This window comes from Diabrotica virgifera, chromosome 4 (genome assembly GCF_917563875.1).
Source record: "Diabrotica virgifera virgifera chromosome 4, PGI_DIABVI_V3a".
NCBI lineage: Eukaryota > Metazoa > Arthropoda > Insecta > Coleoptera > Chrysomelidae > Diabrotica > Diabrotica virgifera.
Genome location: NC_065446.1, coordinates 132,748,821 through 132,776,182, shown reverse-complemented (window position 1 = coordinate 132,776,182; position 27,362 = coordinate 132,748,821). Strand labels below are relative to the sequence as shown.

Here is a 27,362-nt window from a genome sequence, read left to right as displayed (position 1 = left end):
AACTCAATCACTGATCATGGGAATCGGAGACCAGGATCCGGCATGGGAGGTATATCACAAGAAGACCACAGTGCCTCCCGGGTCGTTAACTAGCAAAATCCCTGTGAAATAATAAATACCACTCTTAAAGAAAACAGAAAAACACCCAAGAGAGTATTAAAAATTGGTACATGGAATGTACATGGAATGGAGTATGTATGATCCAGGCAAAATGCATAATATAATACAAGAAATGCAAAGATTAAATGTCGACATTCTAGGCATTAGTGAGGCAAGGTGGCCAAATTCTGGCAGTTTTTTGACAACAAATGGCATAGCATATTACTCCGGAAACAGTAGTAGGGGAGCAGGGGGCTAGTTCTAACAATTTTCATAAAATCAAATATATCTTGACGGCTGTTTTCCCAATTATCACTAATTAAACACTAAACGCTAGTTTAACTCTTTCTGAATAATATTGAACTGAAGAAAAGTTAAAAAGACTGTTATTTTTTAATCAACTAGCATTTTATCAAAAAAAAGTGCATTGTTACAACTTACCCCGCGCTTGGGGCTAGTTGTAATATCTATTGGGGCAGGTTGTAACATTACGAAAATTCGATTTTTTTTTTAATTTTTCGAAGAAAATACCAACGTTGGTCCTGCTGAAAGATGTTGCTCTACTTAATAACGTGGCTTCCGGTGTTCTTAAATATAAAATGTAGATTTTTACGCATAAAATTTTGGACCCAATCTGGACCAACTGTATAATTTTGATACCAAGAAGAAGGAAGTTGCTTAGCACTGAGTTTCACAGCACATTGGTAAAGCAGTTTTCGCATCTTCATGGGAATTAGTCCAAAATATATTTCGGTGCACTTTAGAATATACGACGCCATTTTACTTTCTTCTTCGGCTGCAAAAACTATCCCTATTTTAGTACAGCCCACTTGTATACTCTTAATGTTTTTCTTTTTTTCTATATCGGTATAAGGATACGTGACACAGTCTGTGCTATTTTACGTGCTTGCTTTATGCTACATTGATTATCTAAAATTTCCGCTGAACTTAACCCGTAGACTTCACTTCCTGGCGTTGAGTTGCCCTTTCTGATTTTCTTTTATGTTGTTTTATTCTGGACTATTACTAAACTAAATAATACGTTTTTATATTGTAAATCATAAATTTAGTAGATAAGATTCAGCGCAATTTGTAGCATGTTACAACAAGCCCCAACGTTTTGTTACAACATACCCCGTAGCACACTTTTGTATATTTATTAAAATAACTCTAAAAATATCTTGCTAATCATAAAATCGTTAAGCAACATCAAAGTATAACTAAATTTAGAAAAGAAATGAACACCAAACGTTTAATTTCCGTTTAAAACCATAGCGATAACCAAAATTTTATGAGAGTCAAATTTTAAATTACCCCATCCAATGTTGTTCTGAAGCTATTTTCTTGTGGCATTTTTATAATCAAGTATATTTAAATGGGAAATAAGTTAAATAAAATTTAAAATTTAAAGGAGGAAGTCAATAGAAAGAAAATACCACAATTAGTAAATCAGTAACATATCGAGTTATTACATTGAGTATTTTAGTATTATTTAACATTTAAAATATCAAGTCAGAATTCGGTATTAGTTTTGAGAGTAAACTAAATGTAAACCCAAATACTTACGATGTCGGGATAGTATCACGAGGTTTTTTCCTGGTTTTCCCTCGTGATTTACTATGGAATCTCTAACGCGAGAATTTCAGTGCCACCGTTGCATTTGGTTGTCTTTTTAAAGACAGATCACATGCTATGATTTCTTGTGGCGGATATTCTTGAGTTGGGATTGATTTCATGTAATCGAATGAACTATCTTTTAGTAAAGTCGTCCCAGGAACGCAACTCATCAATATTGGCAATATCATTTTAAAGTTGTCTACTTTAAAATGTATAATACGTGTCTGAATTGCCGATATAAATGAGTCAGATTAAATAAATTATTAGAAGAATTTTTTACTAAGCAACAACATTTTTGTTTATTTAGTATTATTTTGTATTTTGACAACAACACCCGACTTGGGCGTCGAAACGTTAATAAAATCATTTTTAGGTAAAATTGTGGCTTATTTCCCATTTGAATATACTTGATTACCTCATCCAAATGAAGCACGTGCACAAAACTACTATTTGCAACTATCGGAGGATGGCTGGCTAGACGGTGTCATTTGCAGGGCGATAAGAGAATAAGATTGAATCAGCTAAATTATGGTAGGGGAGCAAAGTATGCTAAATGTGCAGTCACTCGAGCGCTTTGGGGACCTACTGGGTTGTGAAGAGTAGGTCCTAAAACCAAAAAAAGTTAAGTAAAGTTTTCCATTTTAGTGGGCGCTTGACATTTTTTAATTTAATTTTCCATTTCCAACAATCGTTTTTTCCGATTATAACGCCATCTATCCGTAATTCGAAAAAATGTTTCGAATAAAAGTTACTTATTTTTACGTAAGGAATCCAAATCTTCAATAAAAATTGAGGGCTCCTATTTAAGATTTTAAAGTAACCCCCCACCCCACATCCATGGGGGGTCGTGTTTGGTGCCATTCGATAGATTTTTCAATACTATTGAATAAGTGTATTTTACAGTTTTTCGATCTGATGTTCATTTCGCGAAATATCGCGGGATTCGTATTTAAAATATTAAATTTACCCCCCACCCCTCTCCATGGGAAGTCGTGTTTGGTATCATTCGATAGATTTTTAAACAATATTGGGCACATATTTTTTAGTTTTTCGATCTGTCATTTATTTCGCGAAATATTGGCTTTTTTCTTGTCAAATTTTGGGACTCGTCCATTTCTTTACGCCCGGCTCAAGTCGTCAGATTTTTGAAATATACACTCTTTTGCATGTACTTAACTTACCTTATCTTAATCTGACAATTTCGAGTTTATTTAAGGAGAGATTTTATTTTTCGGGCCCCCCTTAACGAACTCCCCTGTGTTAAGAGCCAATATATGGTAGATGTACATCTGCAGGGTACCAGGTTTCTCCCCATATGCTAATCTGACGCGCTCCAGTAACTACAAAAATCCCCGCTTGGGCTCCCCTACCATTAGTTAAAAAAGGTCAAATAACCTATGAAAAAGCCGTGTTACTACTTACCCCTGTTACAACAAACCCCTTGTTCCCCTACTCAGTACAGACATGGCGTAACAATTTTCGTATCTAAGTCCATGATGCAGTCGGTCATTAATTTTACTCCAGTATCAGATCAGCTCTTATTTCTCCAACTACAAACAAACACAAGTAAACTAAATATCATACAAGTCTATGCACCTACAGCAGATAAATCCGAGGACGAAATTGAACAATTCTACGAAGAAATAAATCGAGTATTAAAATCGACGAAACCACGAGGCATCACCGTAATTCTAGGTGATTTTAACTCAAAAGTTGGTAAGGGAAAAAGTGGCAAACATGTAGGAGAATACGGACTCGGTAAAAGAAATGAACGAGGTGACAGACTTCTTCAATTCTGTCAGGAGAATAACATGATTGTATCTAATACATTCTTCAACTTACCAAAGAGAAGACTTTATACGTGGAAATCACCCCAGGACAATGGCCAAAGAATAATTCGAAACCAGATTGATTTTTTACTTATAAACGAACGATACAGAAACTCTTTAAAATCCGTTAAGGCTTACCCAGGCGCAGATGTCTATTCAGACCATAACCCTCTAATAGCGCCAATGAGTATTAAACTAAAAATATTGGAGCAGGAAAAAAGAGCAAACCAGGTATACGTCAGTCATTTATGTAACCTGGAGGTAAAGGATGAACTGCAAATATGTATTAATAATAATTTGAAAATACTTCATGAAAGAGAAACATCTCAGCCAACGAACAACATAGAAAAAAATGGCAAAACGTAAAAATGGCAATAACAAGTCCTGCGAAGAAAATTCTGACTAAAGAAAAACCAAAACTAAAGCAAAGATGGATGACTGATAAAATCCTTCTTCTCATGGACAATCGGAGAATAATGAAAGGAAAAAACGAACAAAGGTATAAACAAATACAGAAAGAAATCAAAAAAGAAATCAGAATAGCAAAGGAAGGTTTTTATAAAAGAAAATGGGAAGAAATAGACCAATTGCAGGCAAAGCATGATATTTTTAATGTACATAAAAAGTGAAAGAACTTGCAGGTACACAAAAACGTAAGCAGTCAAATTAGGTCTGGATCCCGCGTATGAAAAAAAAGTTGATTAATAGCAAGCTGAAAATTTGTTAATAGCTTAAGGGGGTCTAGTCGGATAAACTTTGATATATGGAAACACTGGAACAGGGGCAGTTTTAATTGTGGAACAGGTTAAAAATTTGGAACGGTCAGACCACGAAAACGGCACATTTATTTTGTCCGACAGAATAGACCTAAACTCTCCGAATAGAGATTAAACTCTCATGCAAAAATCAGGCTGCTATTTATCACCTGTCATAATTCCTGTCATTTGACATATTCTACATGTTACACTCATTAAAACTCCCATTTGGTGATAAATAGCAGTCTGATTTTTGCATGAGAGTTTAATCTCTGTTCGGAGAGTTTAAGTCTGTTCTGTCGGACAAAACACATGTGCCGTTTTCGTGTTCTGACCGTTCCAAATTTTTAACCTGTTCCACAATTAAAACTTCCCCTGTTCCAGTGTTCCCATATATCAAAGTTTGTCCGACTAGACACCTTTAAGCTATTAACAAATTTTCAGCTTGCTATTAATCAACTTTTTTTTCATACGCGGGATCCAGACCTAAATATCCTGTATAATGTCAACGGAAACATAATAACACAACTAGAAGAACATTTGAAGACATGGAAAAACTATGTTGAAGAACTTTTTGCAGATGATAGACAACAATCTGAACTAAGTAACATACAAGGAGACAAAGGTCCAGAAATAACGGAAGAGGAAGTCATGTACGCACTAAAAAGAATGAAAAACGGTAAAGCCCCAGGTCCAGATGAAATACCAACGGAAATCCTTAAAGTGATAAAAGAAGACTCGATCAACATTTTAGTTGAACTTTTCAATAACATTTATACATCAGTAAAAATACCACAAGAATGGCTTTTATCCACCTTTGTTAACCTTTGTTAGTATACCAAAACAGATGAAGGCCAAACAATGTACTGATTACCGTACAATCAGTTTGATGAGCCATGTACTAAAAATATTCCTGAAAACTATACACGCTAGAGTACACAGAAAACTGGAAATGGATATCAATGATACCCAGTTTGGATTCCGAAATGGACTCGGAACAAGAGAGGCGTTGTTTGCACTGAACGTTATGTCTTAAAGATGTCTTGACATAAATCAAAATGTATTCATGTGTTTCATAGATTATAACAAGGCCTTTGATAAAGTGGGGCATGATCATTTGATCATCTAATCAGACTCCTGGCAGAAAAGAATTTAGATAAACGAGACATCCGACTAATAGCAAATATGTACTACAATCAGAAAGCAGTAGTGAGAGTAGAGAATTATACCACTGAAGAAATTGAAATAAAGCGAGGTGTGAGACAAGGGTGTATACTGTCACCAACCCTGTTTATTCTCTATTCCGAAGACGTAATGAATAGAACACTCTCTGAGCAATCCATAGGCATTAAAATAAATGGTGTTCGATTAAACACTCTGAGATTTGCCGACGACACCGTTCTGATCGCAGAAACACTTGAAGAACTACAGAAATTGGTTAATAAGATAGCAGCCTGCAGCGAAGAATATGGACTATCTTTGAACATAAAGAAAACTATGGTAATATCGAAATCAACAAGAAATGTCCAAAATTTATATTTACACAATGACATTATCGATCAAGTTAGCAAATACAAATATTTAGGCACTTTAATAGATGAAGACAACGATAGCTCAGCAGAAATCAAAATAAGAATAGAAAAAGCCAGATCCATATTCACTAAAATGAAGAGAGTGTTCTGTGGAAGAGATTTGAGCCTTGAAGTAAAACTTCGCCTGATGAGATGTTACGTACTTTCTGTGCTGTTCTACGGAATGGAGTCATGGACGATGAAAAAGATTGATACCAAAAAATTAGAGGCATTTGAACTGTGGATGTATCGCAGAATCTTGAGAATATCATGGACGGAGAGAGTCACAAACGTCGAGGTCTTGAGAAGAATGAATAAAGAAAAGGAAGTTATATTTACGAGTTATAAGACAACTTTTCCAGCAATGCTTGAATAACCATGAAATACCTAAAGAATGGAAAGAGTCACATCTGAGCACTATCCACAAAAAGGGAGATAAATCAAAACCTGAAAACTATAGAGGAATTGCAGTCACTAGTAATATCAGCAGAATATATGGAAAACTTATTAAAAATCGAATAGAAGAAGAATACCAAAATATGGAAGCCGAAGAACAGGCTGGTTTTCGCGCAGGTCGATATACAATAGATCATGTTTTCTCCATTACTCAGATAATTGAAAAGAAAGTTGCTCGTGGCCAAGAAGTCCATCTGATGTTTGTAGACCTTAGAAAAGCGTATGATAGTGTCCCTCTGGTTAAATTATGGGAGGCACTGGAGAAAACAAATGTAAACATAGAATTGGTTGAAGCCGTAAAAACGTTGTACTACCAACAAACAACAATAATTAAAACGGGAAATCTCATAACACCTGGATTCACAGTAACTAAAGGACTAAGGCAAGGATGCTGTATCTCACCAACACTATTCAAAATATACCTCGAAGCAGCACTCAACAAATGGAAGAAAAAATGTACGAATATGGGCATACCACTAACGGACTCAATTTTGTACACGCTGTGCTTTGCGGATGACCAGGTGATCATCGCACAGGACTCTGAAGATCTTAGTTACATGATGGGAAAACTATTAGAAGAGTTTACAGAGTGGGGCCTAGAAGTGAATATGGAAAAAACTGAATACATGAGTATCGGAGGAGACCAACATAGCCTCCGAGTAGAGGAAAATCAAGAAATAAAATTATGTGAAGACTACAAATACCTGGGAGTAAAGATCACTCAAGACGGAAAATTAGATGCAGCTATTAAGGAACGAAATATACAGGGTAGGAAAGGCATATCCTTACTAAACAGCGTACTGTGGGATAAAAATATTTCTAAGGAGAATAAAAAAAGAATATATAACACTATAATAAAAAGCATCACAACATATGGATGCGAAGTGTGGCCCATAAAAGACAGAACAGAGAAAATGCTTAGAGCAACAGAAATGGACTTCTGGCGCCGTTCAGCGGGAATATCTAGACGCGACAGAATAACAAACGAGAGAGTCCGAGAAATCATGGGGGTTACACATACTATTGTTGACGACATCAGGACGAAACAACTCAGCTGGTACGGACACGTAAGGAAAATGCCGGAGAGTAGAATACCAAGACAAATCCTCGAATGGCAACCAAGAGGAAGGCGCAGACCAGGAAGACCTAGAAGAAGTTGGAGAGAAGGAGTCGATAGAGAAATCAGGGACAGAGAACTCGACGACGATCTATGGAATGACAGAACGAGATGGAGATTGGAAATCGGAAGACGTCGAAGAACGTTGTAAACCGATATTATATATATATATATATATATATATATATATATATATATATATATATATATATATATATATATATAAGTTATATTTACGATCAAAAAACGAAAACCGCAATACTAGGGACACATTACAAGAGGCGAAAGATATAAACTGCTTCGAATAATTATGCAGGGGAAGATAGCAAGAACAAGGTCCATAGGATGAAGACGAAACTCCTGGCTAAAGAATCTACGGGAATGGTATAGCTGTAGCAACAACGAATTCTTTCGGTAAGCAGTTTCGAAAATACGTATAGCCATGATGATCGCCAACCTTCGGAACGAAGATGGCACTTGAAGAAGAATAAAAATAAATTGTTTTTAATATATCGAAAACTCTTAGAGATTTTTTATTGAAAATTGACATATGGCATTTTTATTTTAAAAAATAACAATGAAATTTTTGCACCCCATAAAAATTTTATGGGGGCATTGTTCCCTTAAGGTCGCTTCATATTATAATGCACGTCGCGTTTTCGTCACGTAGCGTTTCGTTTGCGAAAAATATAATTTAATGGTTTTTAAATTGAACCATTCATATTGTGCGTATAAGACACGTAACGTAGCGTATAAGACACGTTACGTCTGCGTTCGGTTCATTCGAAAACAATATTTTTCGGATGTTGACAGATACGGGTCGTTTTCCCCTTGTTGTTTATGTAGGTATTTCTTTGAATTATTTGATACCGAGTATTTAGACCGGTCAGTATCGTCGCCCTCGCTAGCGAAATTATTCCGATTCGATTTTTTGCACAAATTTACTCAAAGAGAGGTTCTTATAACATATCCACAGGGTGCCAGGCGGTGCCGTGGTCGAAAAATTGTTTAAACAATCTTTTTTAAACAAATTCACAAAAATATTTTTTCATTCGAGCAATATTTTTTTTAGATAATTTGGGTAATTCTGAGCAAAAAAGGTTTCTTGTCATTTTTCTCTAAAATTGCGAAAAATCAAGGCTTAATAACTCGATTAAAAATTATTATTATGAATTTCAATAAGTGACCAAATCAAGTTTCAAACAACTTCTTCAAGGTCCTGAAGAGATTTTTGTCATTATTTTATTACAAAGCTGTTATTTTTAACTATTAACAATTACCGCTATAGTCCAACTATGTATGGTCGCCCCCGTTAGCGAAATTAGATTTTTTTGCACAAACTTACTCAAAAAGAGGTCCTTATAACACATCAACAGGGGTCTGGGTGGTGCCGTGGCCTAAAAATTGTTTAAACAATTTTTGTTAAACAAATTCACAAAAATAATTTTTTATTAATAATTTAATTAAACCCAAATTAATAATAATTTGAGTTATTCTGGGCAAAAAAGGTCTCTTGTGATTTTTCTCCAAAATTGATTGTTGTCGAGTTATATGGCCATTTCCGCATTTTTGCAAGATATGTTTTTTGCTAAGAATAACCCAAATTATATAAAAAAAAAATCGTTCGTAATGAAAAAATTATTTTTGTGAATTTGTTTAATAAGAATTGTTAAAACAATTTTTTGACAACGGCACCGCCCGGCACCCTGTGGATGTGTTTGTTATAAAGACTCTTTTTGAGTAAGTTTGTGCAAAAACATCTAATCGAAATAGTTTCGCTAACGGGGGCGACGATACAGTTGGACTATAGCGCTAATTGTTAATAACTAAAAATAACAGCTTTGTAGTAAAATAATGACAAAAATCTCTTTTTGACCTTGAAGAAGGGGTTTGAAACTTGATTTGGTCACTTATTGAAATTCATAATAATACTTTTAATCGAGTTATTAAGCTTTGAAAATGGCCTTTTCGCATTTTTCAAATTTTTAATCACATGTAACTCGACAACAATCAATTTTAGAGAAAAATGACAAGAGACCTTTTTTGCCCAGAATGACCCAGTTTATCTAAAAAAATATTGCTCGAAATGAAAAAAATATTTTTGTGAATTTGTTTAAAAAAAATGTTTAAACAATTTTTCGACCACGGTACCGCCCGGCACCCTGTGGATATGTTATAAGGACTTCTTTTTGAGTAAGTTTGTTTAAAAATATCGAATCGGAATAATTTCGCTAGCCGGGGTGACGATACTGTCCGGTCTAATTTAAAAAGTAGTTTTCGAGGCAATTTGTCATGTAAACAAGTGTTGTGACAATAAACACATCTGCACCGCACCAAACTGAAACCAACGTAAACGTTCTATGTATGATAATGTGAATGGGCAGTCCGATTGACGGTCTGCAAACGCTACGTGCCGAAAACGCGACGTGCATTTTAATATGACGCGACCTTTAAACCGGGTAACACAGCCCTGCGTCGTATGAGTAGATGGATCAAAGAGAACGATCTACAGCTAGCACCTCAGAAAACTAACTGAAGTGGTAGGTGGTAGTAATAGTTGTCAAAGGAAGCCGAGACAAATCCTCTCTTCACTTTATAGTGGAAGGAGTGGAGGTCGTACCGGTTAAGGGTCGATTCTCACTATACCTCCCGTTTACTTTCAATACGCATAGCATTCCGTTTCCATAAAATATTATTAAATACAAATCATATAGTATATGCCCACTTTCCGTTACGTTTACCTATCATTCCCGAATCTTTGCGTTCAATATCGGCCACGTATTTTTCGGCGACGTCTCGGATACCCTATGGATAATGTGAATATTGCTATTACCTCGCGGTTCAGTCACGTATTTTTTTCTACGACAAGGTGTGACTTGTCGGGTAGAGTATGGATTGGGGGAATACATAGCGGTTATGGATAGGGGGAATACATGGTGAGAAAAATTTGGACAATAAAAAATTTATAGAACTTGCCAGACATGACTTTTTAATTTTGAAAATAAAAAATACAGTGATAATACATTTAAAGACGGCAATATTTTGGACGGCTGTTGCCAAGGAATTAAAATATTTTCTTCATCCAATATCTTCTTAAGCAATTCCGCTGGTTCATCGGCGGATTGATAACCTCTACGGAATATTGTCACTCCATTTTTTGCTTGTTCGGCCGACACTTCTATCGATTGGTGATTTATTTCTTGCTATTTTGACCACACGTGTCTCTCTATTCTACTATGTGGTTGTTCCATATTTTTTTTCTTCTATTTAGTGTCCATTCGTTTATACATCCTGGGATACATAGTCCTGAACATTTCAGGGACTACCTTCTTCGCTTTCCGGTAACACAATTATAATTTGTCTGCTTGTTCCAACTGCGTCGCTTCACTAGAAACAAAGTTAGAGAACTATGGGTTCTTCCAAGTTGTGCGTTACCTTTTTCGCTTTCTGGTGACACAATAATTATAATATATCTTCTTGTTCCATCTCCATTGCTTCACCAGAAACGAAGTTAAAAAACTATAGGTTCTTCCAAGTTGTGCGTTACCTTTTTTGCTCCCCGGTGACACAATTATAGTATATCTGCTTGTTGCAACTCCGTTGCTTCACCACAAGCGAAGTTACAAAACTATAGGCTCCTCCAAGTTGTGCGTTAGCATTTTCGCTTTCTGGTGACCCAATTATAATATATCTGCTTGTTCCAACTCCGTTGCTTCACCAGAAACAAAGTTAAATTTTTAATTTATGAATGTTTTTATATTGAAAACGATTTCCGAAGTGAAAGTCGAAACGTTAAGTAAACTTGATTTCAAACTCGAATTGTGGCTTATGCCCAAATAAAATAGTAAATCTTATTTTGTATTTCTCACGCCGCGGCGCGCCGGTAAGAAAACAAATTGTGAAATAACCTTTTTTTACATTGGTCCGCATGTATATTTTACATTTCTATTATTAAATTTTCTTCAGACCACATATTTCATCAAGACGGAAAAAACACGTGTATTCGAATCAAGAATTTAGGGTAAAATGTTACCAAACCGGTACAAAATGTGTGTGGGGAAAGTAAACGCGACGTCTAGTGAGAATGGTGGTTAAATTAATGGAAGGTGTATGGAACGTGTATGGGAAGTAAACGGAACGTATAGTGAGAATAGAATTTTAATGGGAGGTTTATGGAATGGTTATGGAAAGTAAACGGGAGGTATAGTGGGAATCGACCCTAAATCGGTTAAGGGCTTCGGAGTATGGCTGTCGGAAGGACTGAGATTCGGAGTACATGTCCAAAAGACGGTCGAGAAGGCGAACTGAAGTCTGGAGGTATTGCTACCGCTAATTCCGAACATTGGAAGCCCGGATAGCACCAAAAGAAGGGTTTTAAATGGAGTTGTCCAGTCGGTGGTGATATACGCTGCCCCCGTGTGGAGTAGCGTGCTAAACACAGCGAAGTACGCCAAGCTGTTGGAGAATTCGCAGAGGCGAATGCTCTCCAGGGTATCTAGTGCCTATGGGATGGCCTCAAACGAGGCTCTTTATGTTATTGGACCGGTGATACCGATCGTCTTGTTGGTAAAGAGCGAGCGAGACTATATGCGAGGAGGATGGATGGAAATATAGATGAGGAAGACATAGATAGCGGAAAGGCAAGGTGGACGAAGGAGATTATTCCCGATCAGAGGTAGTGATGGGAATGTAAGTTCAGGAAACTGGACTTCTTCCTAACGCAGTTTCTGACCGGGCATGGTAGCTTTGGCATCTACACAAATAGGATAGGTAAATCTGTTTCGGCGGACTGTGCTGTTTGTGGGGTGCCGGACGCTCCCGCCCACCTCTTTAACTGCCACAGGTGGACAAATGAGAGGGGAGACTTCGAGAGGCGAATGAGTTTCAGGCTGGATGAAAGAAATATAGTAAATGTGATGTTAAGAGTAGAGAGATAATGGAGAGAGGTGCACTGTCTGATCTCGGGGGTGATGAATAAGAAGCAGCAGGACAGAATAGGAAATTGAACCAAGGACGGTGTATGGATTTTGATTTCTATTACCACTACTCTGGAGCGGTGGTTAAGGTTTTATTCGGAATATGGTTAATCCGGCACTACCCTGGTGTCTTCTGGCCTAGTGTTATACGCGGTCAGAGGACGCAAAAAAAGATTTTTTTTCACCGCAGCCTGCCAAATTTCAATGGATACCTTTTTAGGCTCATATTAGAATCTGGCAAAAGGGCAATTAAAAAAACCCACCCCAAACGTTTGTGTACGTTCCAATAATTAAATTATTATTGTGGTACCCTTAGTTAAGCACAATGTTTTTAAAACTTTTGTGCCTCTTAGTATTTTTTCGATAAGCCAGTTTTATCGAGTTTCGTCTTCTTTTTAACATGTGTCAAAATATACCTAAAAAATTTAAATTATAAAAATACATTTTCTTATTATTACCATGTCTCTATAATAATATTACTTAGAAAATATCGTTAATTTTAGACGTGTTCAAAATGTCTCGATAAAAACTGGCTTATAGAAAAAGTACTAAACGGCCAAAAAGTTTTAAAAACATTGTGTTTAACTAATGGTACCACAATAATAATTTAATTGGATCGTACACAACAGTTTGGGGGTGGTTTAAAGGAAATACCCCCATAAAATTTTTATGCAGTGCACAAATTTCACTGATATTATTTTTAATTTTGCTGCCATAAGAATGCCACAAAATCTCTAATACTTTTCGGCATATTGGAAAAAAATCAATTTTCCTTTTGTAGGTTCAAAGGGCTGTAACTTCTTTATGTGCACATTTGTATTAACTTCAATCGAACAATTTTTGCCCTCAGAATATGTGGTTTAATTTATGACCTGCCTTTTTTTACTCCTTGTATAAAATGCGTTGGCGTGTATTAGGTACCTATGCGTAGTGCAATAGGGAAGGGGGAACCGGAAGTTGGAACTAACCGATTGTAATCGAAAACATATATCACTCAGTGTTATCAAATTGGTTTCAGTCAGCTTAAAATGTAGAGATAAACAAACATAAGCTGTGTTTCATCTTCATTTTAAATATTGATTGTATTTCATTCGTTTATGTATGACGATCATATTTGAGCAGCTCAGTATTAATAGATATGGTCCAGTCTATTTTCATAATTGTCAGGTCTATTTTCTCTCTTGGTATCGTCTGGTTTTTAGTGTCTTCAGTTCACTCATTTTGGCTTTTCAATTCTACAATCTATGTGTGGTTCACTATATAGATTGTAAAATAATTCTCCTAAGTTTCCGTTGTTCTTGTTTTTATTTTTCTTCTTCTTCTTCCTCTTTCTCTTTATAAGCAATTCTGCTTGTTCATTGGCGGATTTATACTTCTGTGGATAGTTGTCACTCCATCTTTTGTGCGGTCGGCCGATACTTCTTCTACCAATTGGTGATTTATCTCTTGCTATTTTGACCACACGTGTCCCCCCTCATTCTGGTTATGTGGTTGTTCCATTCCCTTTTTCTATTTAGTGTCCATTCGTTTATACACTGTACGTTACATTTTCTTCTGATATCTTCACTCCTCTTTCGATCTCTCAGTGTATTTCCTCTAATTCTTCTCAGTATTCTCATCTCTGTCGTTTCCAGTAGCCTTTGTGTTGTGGCTGAATCGGGTCTTGCTTCTGATGCATATGCATATGTCATTATTGGTCTTACACTGGCTTTATAAATTCTCGACTTCATCTCAGTGTTAATATGTCGGTTTCGCCATATAGTGTTATTAAGGTATCCTGCTAGTCTATTTGCTCTTTGTACTTGATTTATCACTTCCTTGTCCAGGTTTCCGTAACTTGACAATGTAATTCCAAGGTATTTTATTTCCATAACTTGTTCAATACTGATACCATAAATTTCTATTTTACATCTGATTGGTTCTTTACTGATTACTATTGTTTTGGTTTTTCGAGATGAAATTGTCATATTGATTTTTTTTGCTCTCATGTTAAATCTGTGGACTAATCTTTGCAGACTATTTTCATCTTGGGCTATCAATATTGCGTCATATGCGCAGCAGAGTATTTTTACTTCTTTGTTTCCCATTCTATATCCCCTTCCTTTGTTGACGTTTTTGATGATTTCATCCATGATTAAATTAAAGAGCATAGGACTCAATGAGTCTCCCTGTCTTATTCCGCTGCCTATATCTATAGGTTATGTAAGTTGTCCATCTATTCTGACTTCCACTTTGTTCTTGTTTTTGTACGCATACAAAGTATCCTCTTTTGACCTCCGTACAAGTCATGTTCATGTCTGTAGAGCATTTTTCCCAGAACCTTCTAGTTATAAATGGATCATCTATTTATGTATACTTCGTGTTGGTTTGACTATTTGGTCCAAATTTGAATCTTGTTTGATATAATTCATCGTTAACTTCTTTAATTTCGGCGCTGCAAGGCCCCGTTCTCATCAGGCGCTTAACACGCGTTTTAATAACCCGCGATTAAAACAACATATATTTTACTTAAGACCGTTCACAAGCTAACGCGCGTTTTAGGTCATTTAGTCAGCATGTGAACGGTCTCAAGTAAAATGTACGTACAGTAGGAAAAATGAAAGAATACCCATGAACGAACATATAAAACACGCTGTATTTTCCTGTCACCGTGTCATACAAAAAATTGGCCAGCGCAAGTACATGTAATAGCTATTTGTATAACAAGGGAGGAAAGTGCTACTTTTCCTCCCGAGAATGAAGTTTACTGCCCGACGCGTAGCGGAGGGCAGTAATCATTCAAGGGAGGAAAAGGCACTTTACTCCCATGTTATACATATGGTTTTTCCACCTTCCTCAAATTAATAACAAGTCATTTTTTATTTTTACTTAATTTATTTATGTAACTAACCAACAAAATTTAGTAAAATTAAAACTAACAAGTAGGTACAATATAACTGTCAACTGTCAAATATAAGTCAAATTATTAATGTAAACATTGTTAAATCAAAATAAAAATTTACTGTTTTTTACCATTCTGCAAAATATTGGGTGTTTTATAAATAAACGTTAAAATGTATAGATACTTACGTAATAGAAAATAGATATTGTACAGGGCGTCAATAAGTTATATTTCATGAATGACGTCACTTTTACTTTTCCTCCCTAGGGAGGAAAAATATTTTCCTCCCTAGGGAGGAAAAGTACAACTTTGCTCCCTACAATCAGGTCCGGAAAAGTTTACTTTCGGTAGAGGTAGGTGGAAATAATTATTATTACATGTACTTGCGCTGGGCAGTTTTCTTTGTGACACGGTGACAGGAAAATACAGCGTGTTTTATATGTTCGTTCATGGGTATTCTTTCATTTTTCCTACTGCAGTTATAATCGCGGGTTATTAAAACGAGCGTTAAGCGCCTGTTATTAGAACGGGGCCTAATGTAGATTCTGGTAGCGTTTTGTGCCTTCCATTTTCCATATATACCTTTCTTTGTTGATCATATTTATAACACAGAATAAAATTCCCATTTTAGATCACATGAACTATATTAAGGTTTAAAAAAAAACCTTTGTTCGTTACTGGGCAAAAAAGTATTTGTTTAAAAAATATGCACAGCCAATAAATAAATTTTTCTACTCTATCTCATATTATGCATAAGTTTTTAGTTTGTGAAAACGGTCATTATAGATAGCAGTACGTGAAGGGTTTAAAGTGTCCGTGAAGTAACAATATATTTTAAATGGGATTTATTTTCGCAGTGTTTTTTTTTTGGCACACTTTCCTATAATCAAATATCCTTAAAATACGCGTTGTCATGGTGATGACATGTGAGCAATAAATTACAACAAAAGTTTTGACAGTTTAGTGTTTTGAAAGAAGTTTGAATTTTTAAACGTCAAAGTTCTAAAAATTGTAGAATAGAAGTGTAATTAAGAATAGGAAATTAAGGTTTCTTCATTCAGTGACAAAGAGTTGCAGTTTTTTTATTTGTTTATTGTAGATAAAATATTGTATAAAACTGTGCGACTGTGCGTGAAGTACTTTTTGCGCATTTACGCGATGTATAGCAATCGCGCCGCTCGTGCTCTAGACATCTCGTGAGTTCGCAAAAACAATACTTCACGAACTGTTTCATAAATAACTATTACTTTACTTTCCACCATTTTTATTCCACGTTTTAAAAATAATCTATTTTTGTTTCAGTTAAATTTTGAAGGAAGCATCTTGTGCATCATAATTGTTACATTACTTCATTACTTCCATATTACTACTTTCTTCTGGATGTTCGTGGAAGGTAAGAAAAATTATCATTACTTAGTTTTCCTAGCATAAAAAGTAAAATTAGACATTTTATTTATTTAAATTGCACTTATTTATTCAAATACAAATTTTAACTTGGTACTAAACCTATTCGTCAGGGATACCTATATCAGGGATAGATACCTACATTCGCCAGGAATACCTATATTCTCCATTTACTACTAGGGTCGTTTTGACACAGCGATAAATCAAACAACTTATCGATATCAAGCAAGTTGTTGCAATTTATTGCATTGTGTGTAAACGGTGCATCGCAGCGACTTATCGAAGTTGGAGTTGGATTGAAGCTGGTATCTGGTTGCATCAACTTATAGACAAGGCGGAAACGGCGGGTTCGTTGGGAAAAATATTCCCATGAGATATTTTTGCATAATCACATTCGTGAGACATCCCAGAATAAGGTTCAAGAAGTCGCCCACGTGAAAAGTGGGCCAATTTTTTTTAACAATTTTTTTTTTAATCAAATTGCAAAAATCAATATTTTTGGCCCGGACTATTTTTTTTTTAATTATTATAATAATTATTAATTTCTCTTGCTTGCGCTCGTGTTATAGATAGTATATGAGTGTTGTCTATGTATAAGTTCTTTAGTTGATATAATGTTATTCTTGAAAGGCTGACTGCGTAGTTATTTTTCCCTGTTATATACTCTATTTCGAAATCATATTCTTCTAAATCTAATCTGATCCTCGTGAGTTTTGAGGTTGACTCCTTCATTGAAAATAAATGCGTTAGTGGTACATGATCCGTTTTTACTAAAAATGTTGGTGCTGCCTATAGGGCTTTTCATCGATTGTCATTTGTTTCGAGCTTCTGTCATGTGTCACATAATGTTAATATATCTACGTCATACGTCTTCGATTTGTATCATTGGTAATACCAATAACGTACGACGTAGATATATTAATATTATGTGACACATGACAGAAGCTCGAAACAAATGACTGTGAATGAAAAGCCCTATAAATAACATTTGAAATGATTAATTCCCAAATTAGACAAGGCAGAAATGGCGGGTTCGTTGGGAAAAACATTCTCATGAGATATTTTTGCATAATCACATTCGTGAGACATCCCAGAATAAGGTTCAAGAAGTCGCCCACGAGAAAAGTGGGCCAATTTTTTTTTAACAATTTTTTTAATCAAATTGCAAAAATCAATATTTTGGCCCAGACTAATTTTTTTTAGGTTTTTTGGACCATTCTGGACAAAAAAGGTCTCTTATAATTTTTCTCTAAAGTTGAACTTTTTCAAGTTTAAGCAATTTAAAATTTGAAAAACGCGAAAATGGCCATTTTTAAGACTTAATAACTCGGTTAAAAATTATAATTATGAAAGTCAGAACGTGACTAAATCAAAGTTTAAAGTCGCCGCTACATGATCCTGTAGAAATCTGTGTCATTAATTTACTACTAAGCTGTTATTTTTAATTAAAAACCATGAGCAGTTAGATCGTATTGACGCCGCTGTAAATGTGAGTGCGAGTAAGATGCAGAATATTGAACTGCTGGAATGGCTTATCTCTCGCACTCAGAATTTACAGCGGCCGCAAACGCGCTTATTACTATTACTTAAAAATAACAGCTTAGTAATAAAATAATGACAAAAATTTCTTCAGGATCTTGTAGAGGGAGCTTTAAACTTTGATATAGTCATATATTGACTTTCACAATTATAACTTTTGACCGAGTTATTAAGCCTTGAAAATCGGCATTTTTCGTTTTTTTCAATTTTAAATTGCTTATAAGTCGAAAAAGATCAACTTTAGAGAAAAATTATAAGAGACCTTTTTTGTCCCGAATGGTCCAAAAAATTAAAGAAAAAATTGTTCGGGACAAAAATATTGATTCTTGCAATTTGATTAAAAAAAATTAAAAAAAAAAATTGGCCCACTTTTCACGTGGGCGACTTCTTGAACCTTATTCTGGGATATCTCACGAATGTGATTATGCAAAAAAATCTCATGGGAATATGTTCCCTTCGAACCCGCCGTTTTCGCCTTGTCTATTATTTTAACGATCGAATTGTTTTAATTTATCGTCGTGTCTAAACGGTACAGCGATTTATCATTGGAGTTGGGTTGCATCAATTTAGGAGAATCTTACCGAATTAAAATTTATTTACATATCCAATTAAATGGATACCATTTATTTGATAATGCTTATAATTTGATACTATGTGGCTTTGCCAATTAATCAACAATAATATAATATAGAAACGACGAAACCCAAAAGACTCCATTTTCAAACAAATAAATATTTAAAAATAAAATCTTTGGATTTCTTAATTCGGAAACAGATTCTCTCTTATACCTATTACCCATCCTTCTAAAATTTGCAAGGAATAAAGGGTGATGAATGCAGAGACATGGGAAGTCTATATAGTTGCACTCCACAACACATCAATTCAACGAGGCAAAGATCAACAAATCTGTTTCTTAATACTCAATACGTGAGTAAAAACACAGGTAGATAAAGGCATTTTATATTTTTTAATTTCCACTCAGAGATCATTACCACCTCTCTATGGACCATTTATCACCATTTCGAACTTTTGTTCTCCTCAGGAGAGTTATAACCAATTTTATATGACAAATTGTAACAAGTTAACTCATTGTATAAATAAAAAAATAAGCACAAAAGCAATGGATTATTGATGCCATATTTTTGAAGTTATACTTCTTTACCGGCGATATGAGGGTGAATTTTTTTATGTTAAACCTATGATCCCGGCATGGACGAGATAAGAAGTCAAGGAAAGTCTTGGAATGAGGTGAAGGCCCTAGCGCAAAATAGAACCCGATGGCGCGTTTTCACTGAAGCTCTATGCTCCACTTAGGAGTTCAAGAACATTATATATATATATATATATATATATATATATATATATATGATCCCGGCGCATGCGCATTATAACTTTGTTCTGATTGGATGTTCAAATGACATGTCAAAAATTATTCAATATGACGGCTGTGGTACAGCTGCAGTTTGATTATTTATGGTTGTTGCGTTTTAAAATTTTTGTGAAAAGAAACAACAAACAAAAGTTAGTTAATAGTTATACTGCCTTTTTAAATAGTTTTCATATACCTATATTTTTGGACTTTTGGACAAGGAAAATTCATTCTAATTTGGTAAGTAGTTTTTATTATAATCATATTGTAATTATACATTTGGATTAGGTTGAAATACAGTAGAGCGTCGATTATCCGAACTAATTGGTGGACATAGGTGTTCGGAAAACCGATTTGTTCGGATAATCGAACTACAATATATTGATACATATTTATAGTCATACATATTTATCCACAAGTGAATAAAAACCATATTTATATACCTACATATTTATTTATATCTTGATAATGACAACTAGCATCTAAACAAGAAAGTGCAGTCTTTGCAACAACGTAATTATTTTTGGATACAATATTGAAGAAAATTGAAGATATTTTAAGCGTCAATTACTAACGCTTGCTCGGTATTCAAGTGCGGGATACGGCAGTCGATAGTTCGAATAAGCGGTCGTTCGGTTGATCGACGTTCGGATAATCGACGCTCTACTGTATATTTATGTTCTCAAGAATGGGGATTTTAGAGAGAAATCCCAAATTAGGTCCGATTTTTATTTTTAAATTATGATTTTTTGGCGTAGATTTATTTATCTAGTAGGTACATAATGCTTTGATTTACATACTTAATTTGATTACCAACAAAAGTTCTACCAATCTTCATCTATTATATTGTTTTCTTACTGTTTTGTTATATTTTAATATTTTCTTCCACAAAATTTAAACTACATAATTTAATTATATTCAAAACAACTGTCAAACAGTAAAACGTTCAGTTACCCTATTTTTCCACATGACAAATAATGTGGAATTGGACGAGTGAGTCTAGGCTTTGATTACGAATCAAAGCGCCCCGAAAGTCACGGGTTCGATTCCCGATGCAAGTTTTTATTCTTTTATTTTTTTATGCACTCTATGATTGTAAGTATATTTGTTATATAATTTTTTTTTTTCAGAAAATGCGTATTTAAAATTTTTGCCAATAATTATTATCGTTTAGAAATCATTTTTTCTTTGTGGCATTTTTCAATGTGTTTGTGTGAGTTTTATTCTTTTATTTTTTTAAATTTTTGGTATTGCCTTAAAAATCACATAATATGTAGTAGAAGTATAACTTCTTACGTGCGTACAAAGTACACACACATTCTTTTTTTATTTATTATCAAAATTTTCATAAATTCTTCTTTTTCTTCTTCTTTTTGTTTAGACATGACTGTCTGTTTTTTCAATGTGCCTCTAGTAAGTTGTCATTCCATCGTTTTCGTGGTCGTACCACTGATCGTCTTCCTATTGGGAAACTGTCTCTCGCTGTCCTGACTACTCTGTTGTCATTCGGCTTATGTGGTCATTCCATTCTACTCTTCTGTTTCTTACCCTGTCTTCTGTCGTATATCTGCACTTCTGGCTCTGTCCCATAGAGTCTTACTATCGATTTTTTGAAGGGTTTTCATCTCCGCAATTTCGAGCAATCTTTTTTTCGCTTGTTAGCAAATCAACAACGTTCATTCTTTTTTCCAATAAAGAAATTTTGAGAAAGAACTTGAAGCCTGGCCGGCGATAGAATTCTCAGTTTTTAATTGAAAATGGTAGTTTTTTCGATCCTTTGATGGGATGTACTGAGAATTCTTTTTATTGAGGTTTCCGTTGGTGTGCTGGCAATTTGGGGCACGTGAAGATTTGTTTTGGAAAAACCTCTAAATATTAATTTGATGTTTGTTAATGGCCAGGCTGAGAGTTTTAGTGGACCCTTTTGCATGTTAAAGGTAAGCTGAAGTCATTTTTGGTCAGTTTATTGGTTCTCAGTTTTAAGAAGTTAGTTCAGTTATTTTTATTGTTTTTTTCTTTTGCTAGGGTGTTCCGGTAGTACAGTAATTGTATGTATTTATCGATCCTGTTTGAAGAAGTGGCAATAGAAGTACATTTATTTAGTAAATTAGAAATAATACATTTGGCAGATTTATTTAGAAGTTGTATATTTGACGTTTAACCATTTGATATTTTGACAAAATTTAAGGAAAATTGCAGGGTGTTTATCCAGGCAAATTATTTGTTATTGAAGGAAATAAGGATGGTAACAGATTTTATTTTATTTTATGGGAGAAAACAAGAAAGAACAAGGTACAATTTAGATTGGGTTAAGGGGTCTAAAAAGGGGACTAAAATAACAAGTTTTTATATTTATGTGAAGGAAACCAATCGGTCCAAACATAATTTTCGGGTATTACCCTCAAACCACACGGACCACGCTGCAGCGCTACGCTGTGGATCCATAAAAGTAGTTTACCGTGGGTTCTTATGCGAGCGACTGTGGCCGGCTACACTCGCTCGTGTGGGGTGCGCCGGCCACTCTACATAAGAGCCCACGGTAAATCATCGTCAGCCACTCTATGGATCCACAGAGTAGCGCTGCAGCGTGGTCCGTGTGTTTTGGCTCTTAGAGCTGCTGATATATACCGCTGCGCGCAATCACAATATACCGTTTTGTTTACCTGCCTTAATCCTTCCGTTGCGCGAAATCACAGCAACCCTCTTAAAGGTAAATTTCAGTACTCCAGGAGGTATTTGACCGCTGCGCGCAATCACAACCCACTTAGCTGGTTCTGGTTTATTTTTTTTAATTAATTACCTAATTTTGTTCTTATAAACTGTTGAAATCAAAATTAATATTTGTATGTAAAAAAGGGATTTAAATTTATGTTGACATTACATTCTCTACAGTTATCTAATATTTTATTTGAACTGTCATGTCTCGTGCTCTCTAAATCTAACCAACTAATTAAAAATAATAATTCCGACTGAGAAATAGCTGTGGTAATTTTTATAAAACATTTCCTATGTCTAAATTTATAGTGCAGTCACTGAAGGTGGATATGGTCTATTACCTCCGATTTCGTTGAACCTCCATCCATTTGCTGGAAAATTGATGAGTGGTTAGAGGATATCTTAAGGAACAAAGGTGACATGGCAACTTGCGCTTTTACTCTGGGGGTGGGTGCCACAGTTACCCATAACTGACTTTGACTTAACATTAGTTTAGTTCTTTAAGTGAAGATTATATTAAATTTTTTGTTGTCTTAAATTTTGGTAGTAATAACTTTTTTGAAAAAGCTTATAGTTTTTGAGTTATACGTGAAAAACAGTTTTAAAGCATAAAATCTTTGGTCCTCAATAACTCAAAAAGCATTGATTTATATTAATAACTTTATATAACAAGATTTGGTTAGAATTTGTACTTGTATCGATTTATGGTATTATTTTTGATAAAATAATTTTTACTCACGAAAAGGGGTGGCTTCCACCCCCAAGTTAAAATCGCAAGTTTGCATTATGTCACGTTTGTTGCTTGAGGCATCCTCTAACTTCTCACCAATTTTAATGAAAATGGATGGAGGTTCAACGAAATCGGAGGTGAAAACTTTTGGTGACTCCACTATTATTAGTTTTCGAGATATTTTCATTTTTCCGAGCAAATTATTAATTACGGGTCTAAAACTTTCCAAATTTTGAGTAAACCATGCCTGAATTATCTAAAACTGACAATTTACGAAGTACTGATTATCAATCTGGTAATAAATGTAACAAAGTGGCAAATAAAGAAAGAAAAATTATTTATTGGTAATAAATTTTACAAAAAAAACACAGCCACAACATACTTACACAATTTAAAATTTTTGAAACAATTAAAAACTACTTTTGTGTGTAAGTGTACGAAACAAGAAAGAAAAATAATTTATTAATTATAAATTTTGCAAAAAAAATACAAACACAAAACAAACATTTTTTGAAAACAAATAAAAACTAATTTTGTATATAAATGTACCAATGTAACAAATAAAGAATGAAATAATTTATCAGTAAAAATTTTTACAAAAAAGACACGAACACAAAACACAGCATTTTTGAAAAAATTAAAATATTTTAAATATTAATTTATGTAATAATTACAAAGTTGTTCAAAATGACCGCCTAACACATTTTATGCATGTCTAAAAACGGCCATCGAATGAGTTACTTACACTACGAAGCATTTGTAAATTAACAATTCGAAATACACTTTTTATTCTATTTTTCATCTCATCTCTTATTGTTGGAGGCATTTTATAACCTTCGTTCTATTCTAAAACTAACCCCAAAAAATCTGTCATGTTTATTAAATTTTGGTGATCTGGGTAGCCACGCTACTGGTCCATTGAAAAATGAAAATATCTCGAAAACTAATAAATTTAAACATAGGGGAAACATAGGGAAACAATTTTGAAAATTAATAAAAAAATATGGCATCAATTAACCATTGCCGTTGTGCTTATTTTTATTTATACAGTGAGTTGAACTTTTTACGATTTTCATATAAAATTGGTTTTAACTTTGTAAATACCCTGTAAAACATAACCAATCTTTATATTTTTGTTATGAAGAAGGTAACAGGATCTATTTGTTGGGATGAAAACTCGTTATAGTTTATTGAAGGTTGTAAAGTGTACACAATACTCCCCTCTTCAACTTGTTGTGGTCAATCACATCGCGATTAATCAGAGCAACATATTGCAGCGTCTAAACAGCGTTTCAATCATCAACAAATCACAGCAACTTGTCATCAGAATAAGTTGCTCTGACTTATCGCTGTGCCTAAACGACGCCGATGTTTAACGAGCAAATTTTTCGTGAGAAGCCTCATTTTGATGAGACGCCCAACTTTTTTTTCCTAAGCGGCGTTTAGAGACACCGATAAGTCACAGCAACTTATTGTGATGACAAATTGCTCTGATTTGTTGATGACTGAAACGCTGTTTAGACGCTGCGAAATGTTGCTGCGATTTATCGCGATGTGATTGACCACAACAAATTGAAGACGGGAGTATTGTGTACACTTTACACTTTTACACCCTTCAATATATTATAACGAGTCGAGTTTTCCTCCTAATATATGCTGTTAACTTCATCACAAAAATATAAAGGTTGGGTATGTTATACAGGGTATTTACAAAGTTATAACCAATTTTATATGAAAATCGTAACAAGTTCAACTCACTCTATAAATATATAGCACAACTGCCATGGTTTATTGCTGCCATATTTTTTTATTTATTGTCAAAATTTTTAAACATGATTGATATTGCTAATGTGTGTTAAACTGTAAAAGATAAAATGAAAATACTGAAAGCCAAGGGTAAATTAATGAACTACAAGCAACACCGACTATACATAGAATGTGACCTAACACTAAAAGAGATATGGTTTCGTAATTATTAAAGGCATTAAGCGGAAATGGAATCAAAAAACAAGCCGGATAGAAAAAGTAACATACAGTACAGAACCAACTTGTTCAAAAAACTAGCTGAAGAAAACACAATGACGGACAGAGAAACAAAACAGGCACAGAACAGGGACATGAGCAGATTTAAAGATCATAACACAAACAGAAGGAAAAGCAAATTGAAGTACTTAAATACAGAAAAGAACAAAACAACTCTGAAAATGGCGTCATGGAATGTGAGACGTATAAATGGGAAGGATGGGCAACGTTGCGCTGAGTGTGTAAATATTAATTGTATTTTGCTCCTGCATTAAACCCGTTTTTCGCGAAATGCAGAGTAAATCAATTACAGCAAACGCTAAAGTGTGAAGTTAAGTGAGTAATCTTCGCGCTGAACGAAAAATAATAAACTAAATATTGAAATTGTGCTCCAAATTGGCAAAAATCAAAGGTAAGCGTAACACATAAACAAATAAAACGTCATCGATATTACGATATTCAAAGTGGATTCTTGTTTGATTGGAACGCGGTGTTGCCAAGTCGACAGGGAAGTCCTGTAAGTAGGGAGGAGCGAAATAGTATATACTGCTCAATATAATTTTATAAAAAAAAAGAAGAAAAAAAGTAAGACGCTACACTGAGAAAGGTTAAGTTTCCGCGGAGATAGTCCGAACGAGACCTTTATCGCAGTAAAACGAACCAGTTGTAATGAGCAGAGAAGATAAAAAATACGAAGAGCTATTATTTCGAACAGAAAGTGACGGTACCACGACAGACGAAAAGGACAAGAAGAGAAAAGAGGAAGAATTGGAACGGGCTTTTAACAAAAGTCGAAAAATAAGCAGATCTCCCTCCTACAGAAAGGAGAAAATGGAGGAGAATATACAAAAAATTATGGAAATGATGGCAGGAGTAAGTCTAAAAATCGAGGAACAATCAAGAGAACTTAGCGAGATGCGTAGAGAGCAGAAAGAATATAGAGATGAAATAAGAGAGCTACGCCAGGAGAATGTAACATTAAGAGAAGAAAACACGAAACTAAAACAGGCAGTTTATCAAATAGAAGAACGGCTTGAAAGTTTAGAAAATCAAAAAAGGCGAAAAAATATAATTATACAGGGATTGAATATAGATACAAATGGGCCAGATATCCTAAAACATGCAATGAAAAATTTTATGCAGACAGAATTAAAAGTAGATGTACAAATAGAGAAGGCTCTGAAGTTAGGAGAAAAAGTTTGTCTGGTTGAGCTTGAAAAGGAAGAAGATAAAAGAAAAATCATGCGAAACAAAACCAAATTGAGAAATCGAGAAGAAGGTCTAGTTTATATCAACGATGACCTATCAAAGAACGACAGAATTGTACAGAAACATGTCAGACAAAAAGCGCAAGAACTAAGAAAGGAAGGGAGAAAAGTGAAAGTAGGGTATAAGAAAATATATGCCGATCATGAAATATGGCGCTGGGATGGAATGAACCAAACGTTGGTGGTAGAGACCAAAGCAAAAAACTAAGCAATAGCAATGAAAGGAAACAAATGACGACGAAAAATGCAAAGAATAGGATTACGAACTATGGAAATAAAACAAATCAAGACAGCAATAAAAAAGAAAAGCCGAAAAATGACAAGATACAGTTTGCAACAGGGATAAATAAGAAGGAAACGACGCAGGCAATGGACAAGGCAATAAGTAAAGATAACAAAAAGAAAACTAAAGTCAACTTGGGTACATGGAATGTAAGAGGCACATACGAAACAGGAAAACTCAAAGAATTAATTAGAGAAATTAAAAGATATAATGTAAAAGGTATAATGTAGAAATAATAGCTTTACAAGAGACAAAACAATTGGAAACAGAAATAGTAGAAATAGAAGACGTGGTATTTTTTAAAAGCGGGGGAGAAACCAGAAGGTTAGGAACAGGTTTTATAATACAGCGAAAATGGAAGGAAAGAGTAATGGCATTCCAACCAATATCAGATAGACTATGCACAATAAGATTAAAAGGGGACAAACGAAACATAAGTATAATAAATGTACACGCACCGATTGAAGATGCCACAGAAGAAGAAAAAGATGAATTCTACGAGCAATTGGAAAGAGAATATGATAAATTACCAGGGTTTGACATCAAAATAATAATGGGAGACTGCAACGCCAAAGTAGGAAGAGAGAATATATACGAACACATAATAGGGAAATATAGTAAGCATGAGGTGTCGAACGATAATGGCCAAAAAATAATAGGCTTTGCAACAGAAAGGCAAATGGTGATACGAAGCACACAATTACGCCGAAAAGATATATATAAAGGAACGT

The 27,362-nt window shown here is 34.6% G+C and overlaps 1 protein-coding gene across 1 annotated transcript in view; it reads left to right on the top strand.

Moving 5' to 3' along the window:
• Positions 1-27,362, top strand: part of LOC114331654 (diuretic hormone receptor-like) — an 892,082-nt gene that overhangs the window by 336,868 nt on the left and 527,852 nt on the right. Inside the window, exon 4 of the mRNA XM_050649706.1 lies at positions 16,604-16,694. Coding sequence (XP_050505663.1) covers positions 16,604-16,694 — 91 coding nt within the window. The remainder of the gene's footprint in view (positions 1-16,603; positions 16,695-27,362) is intronic.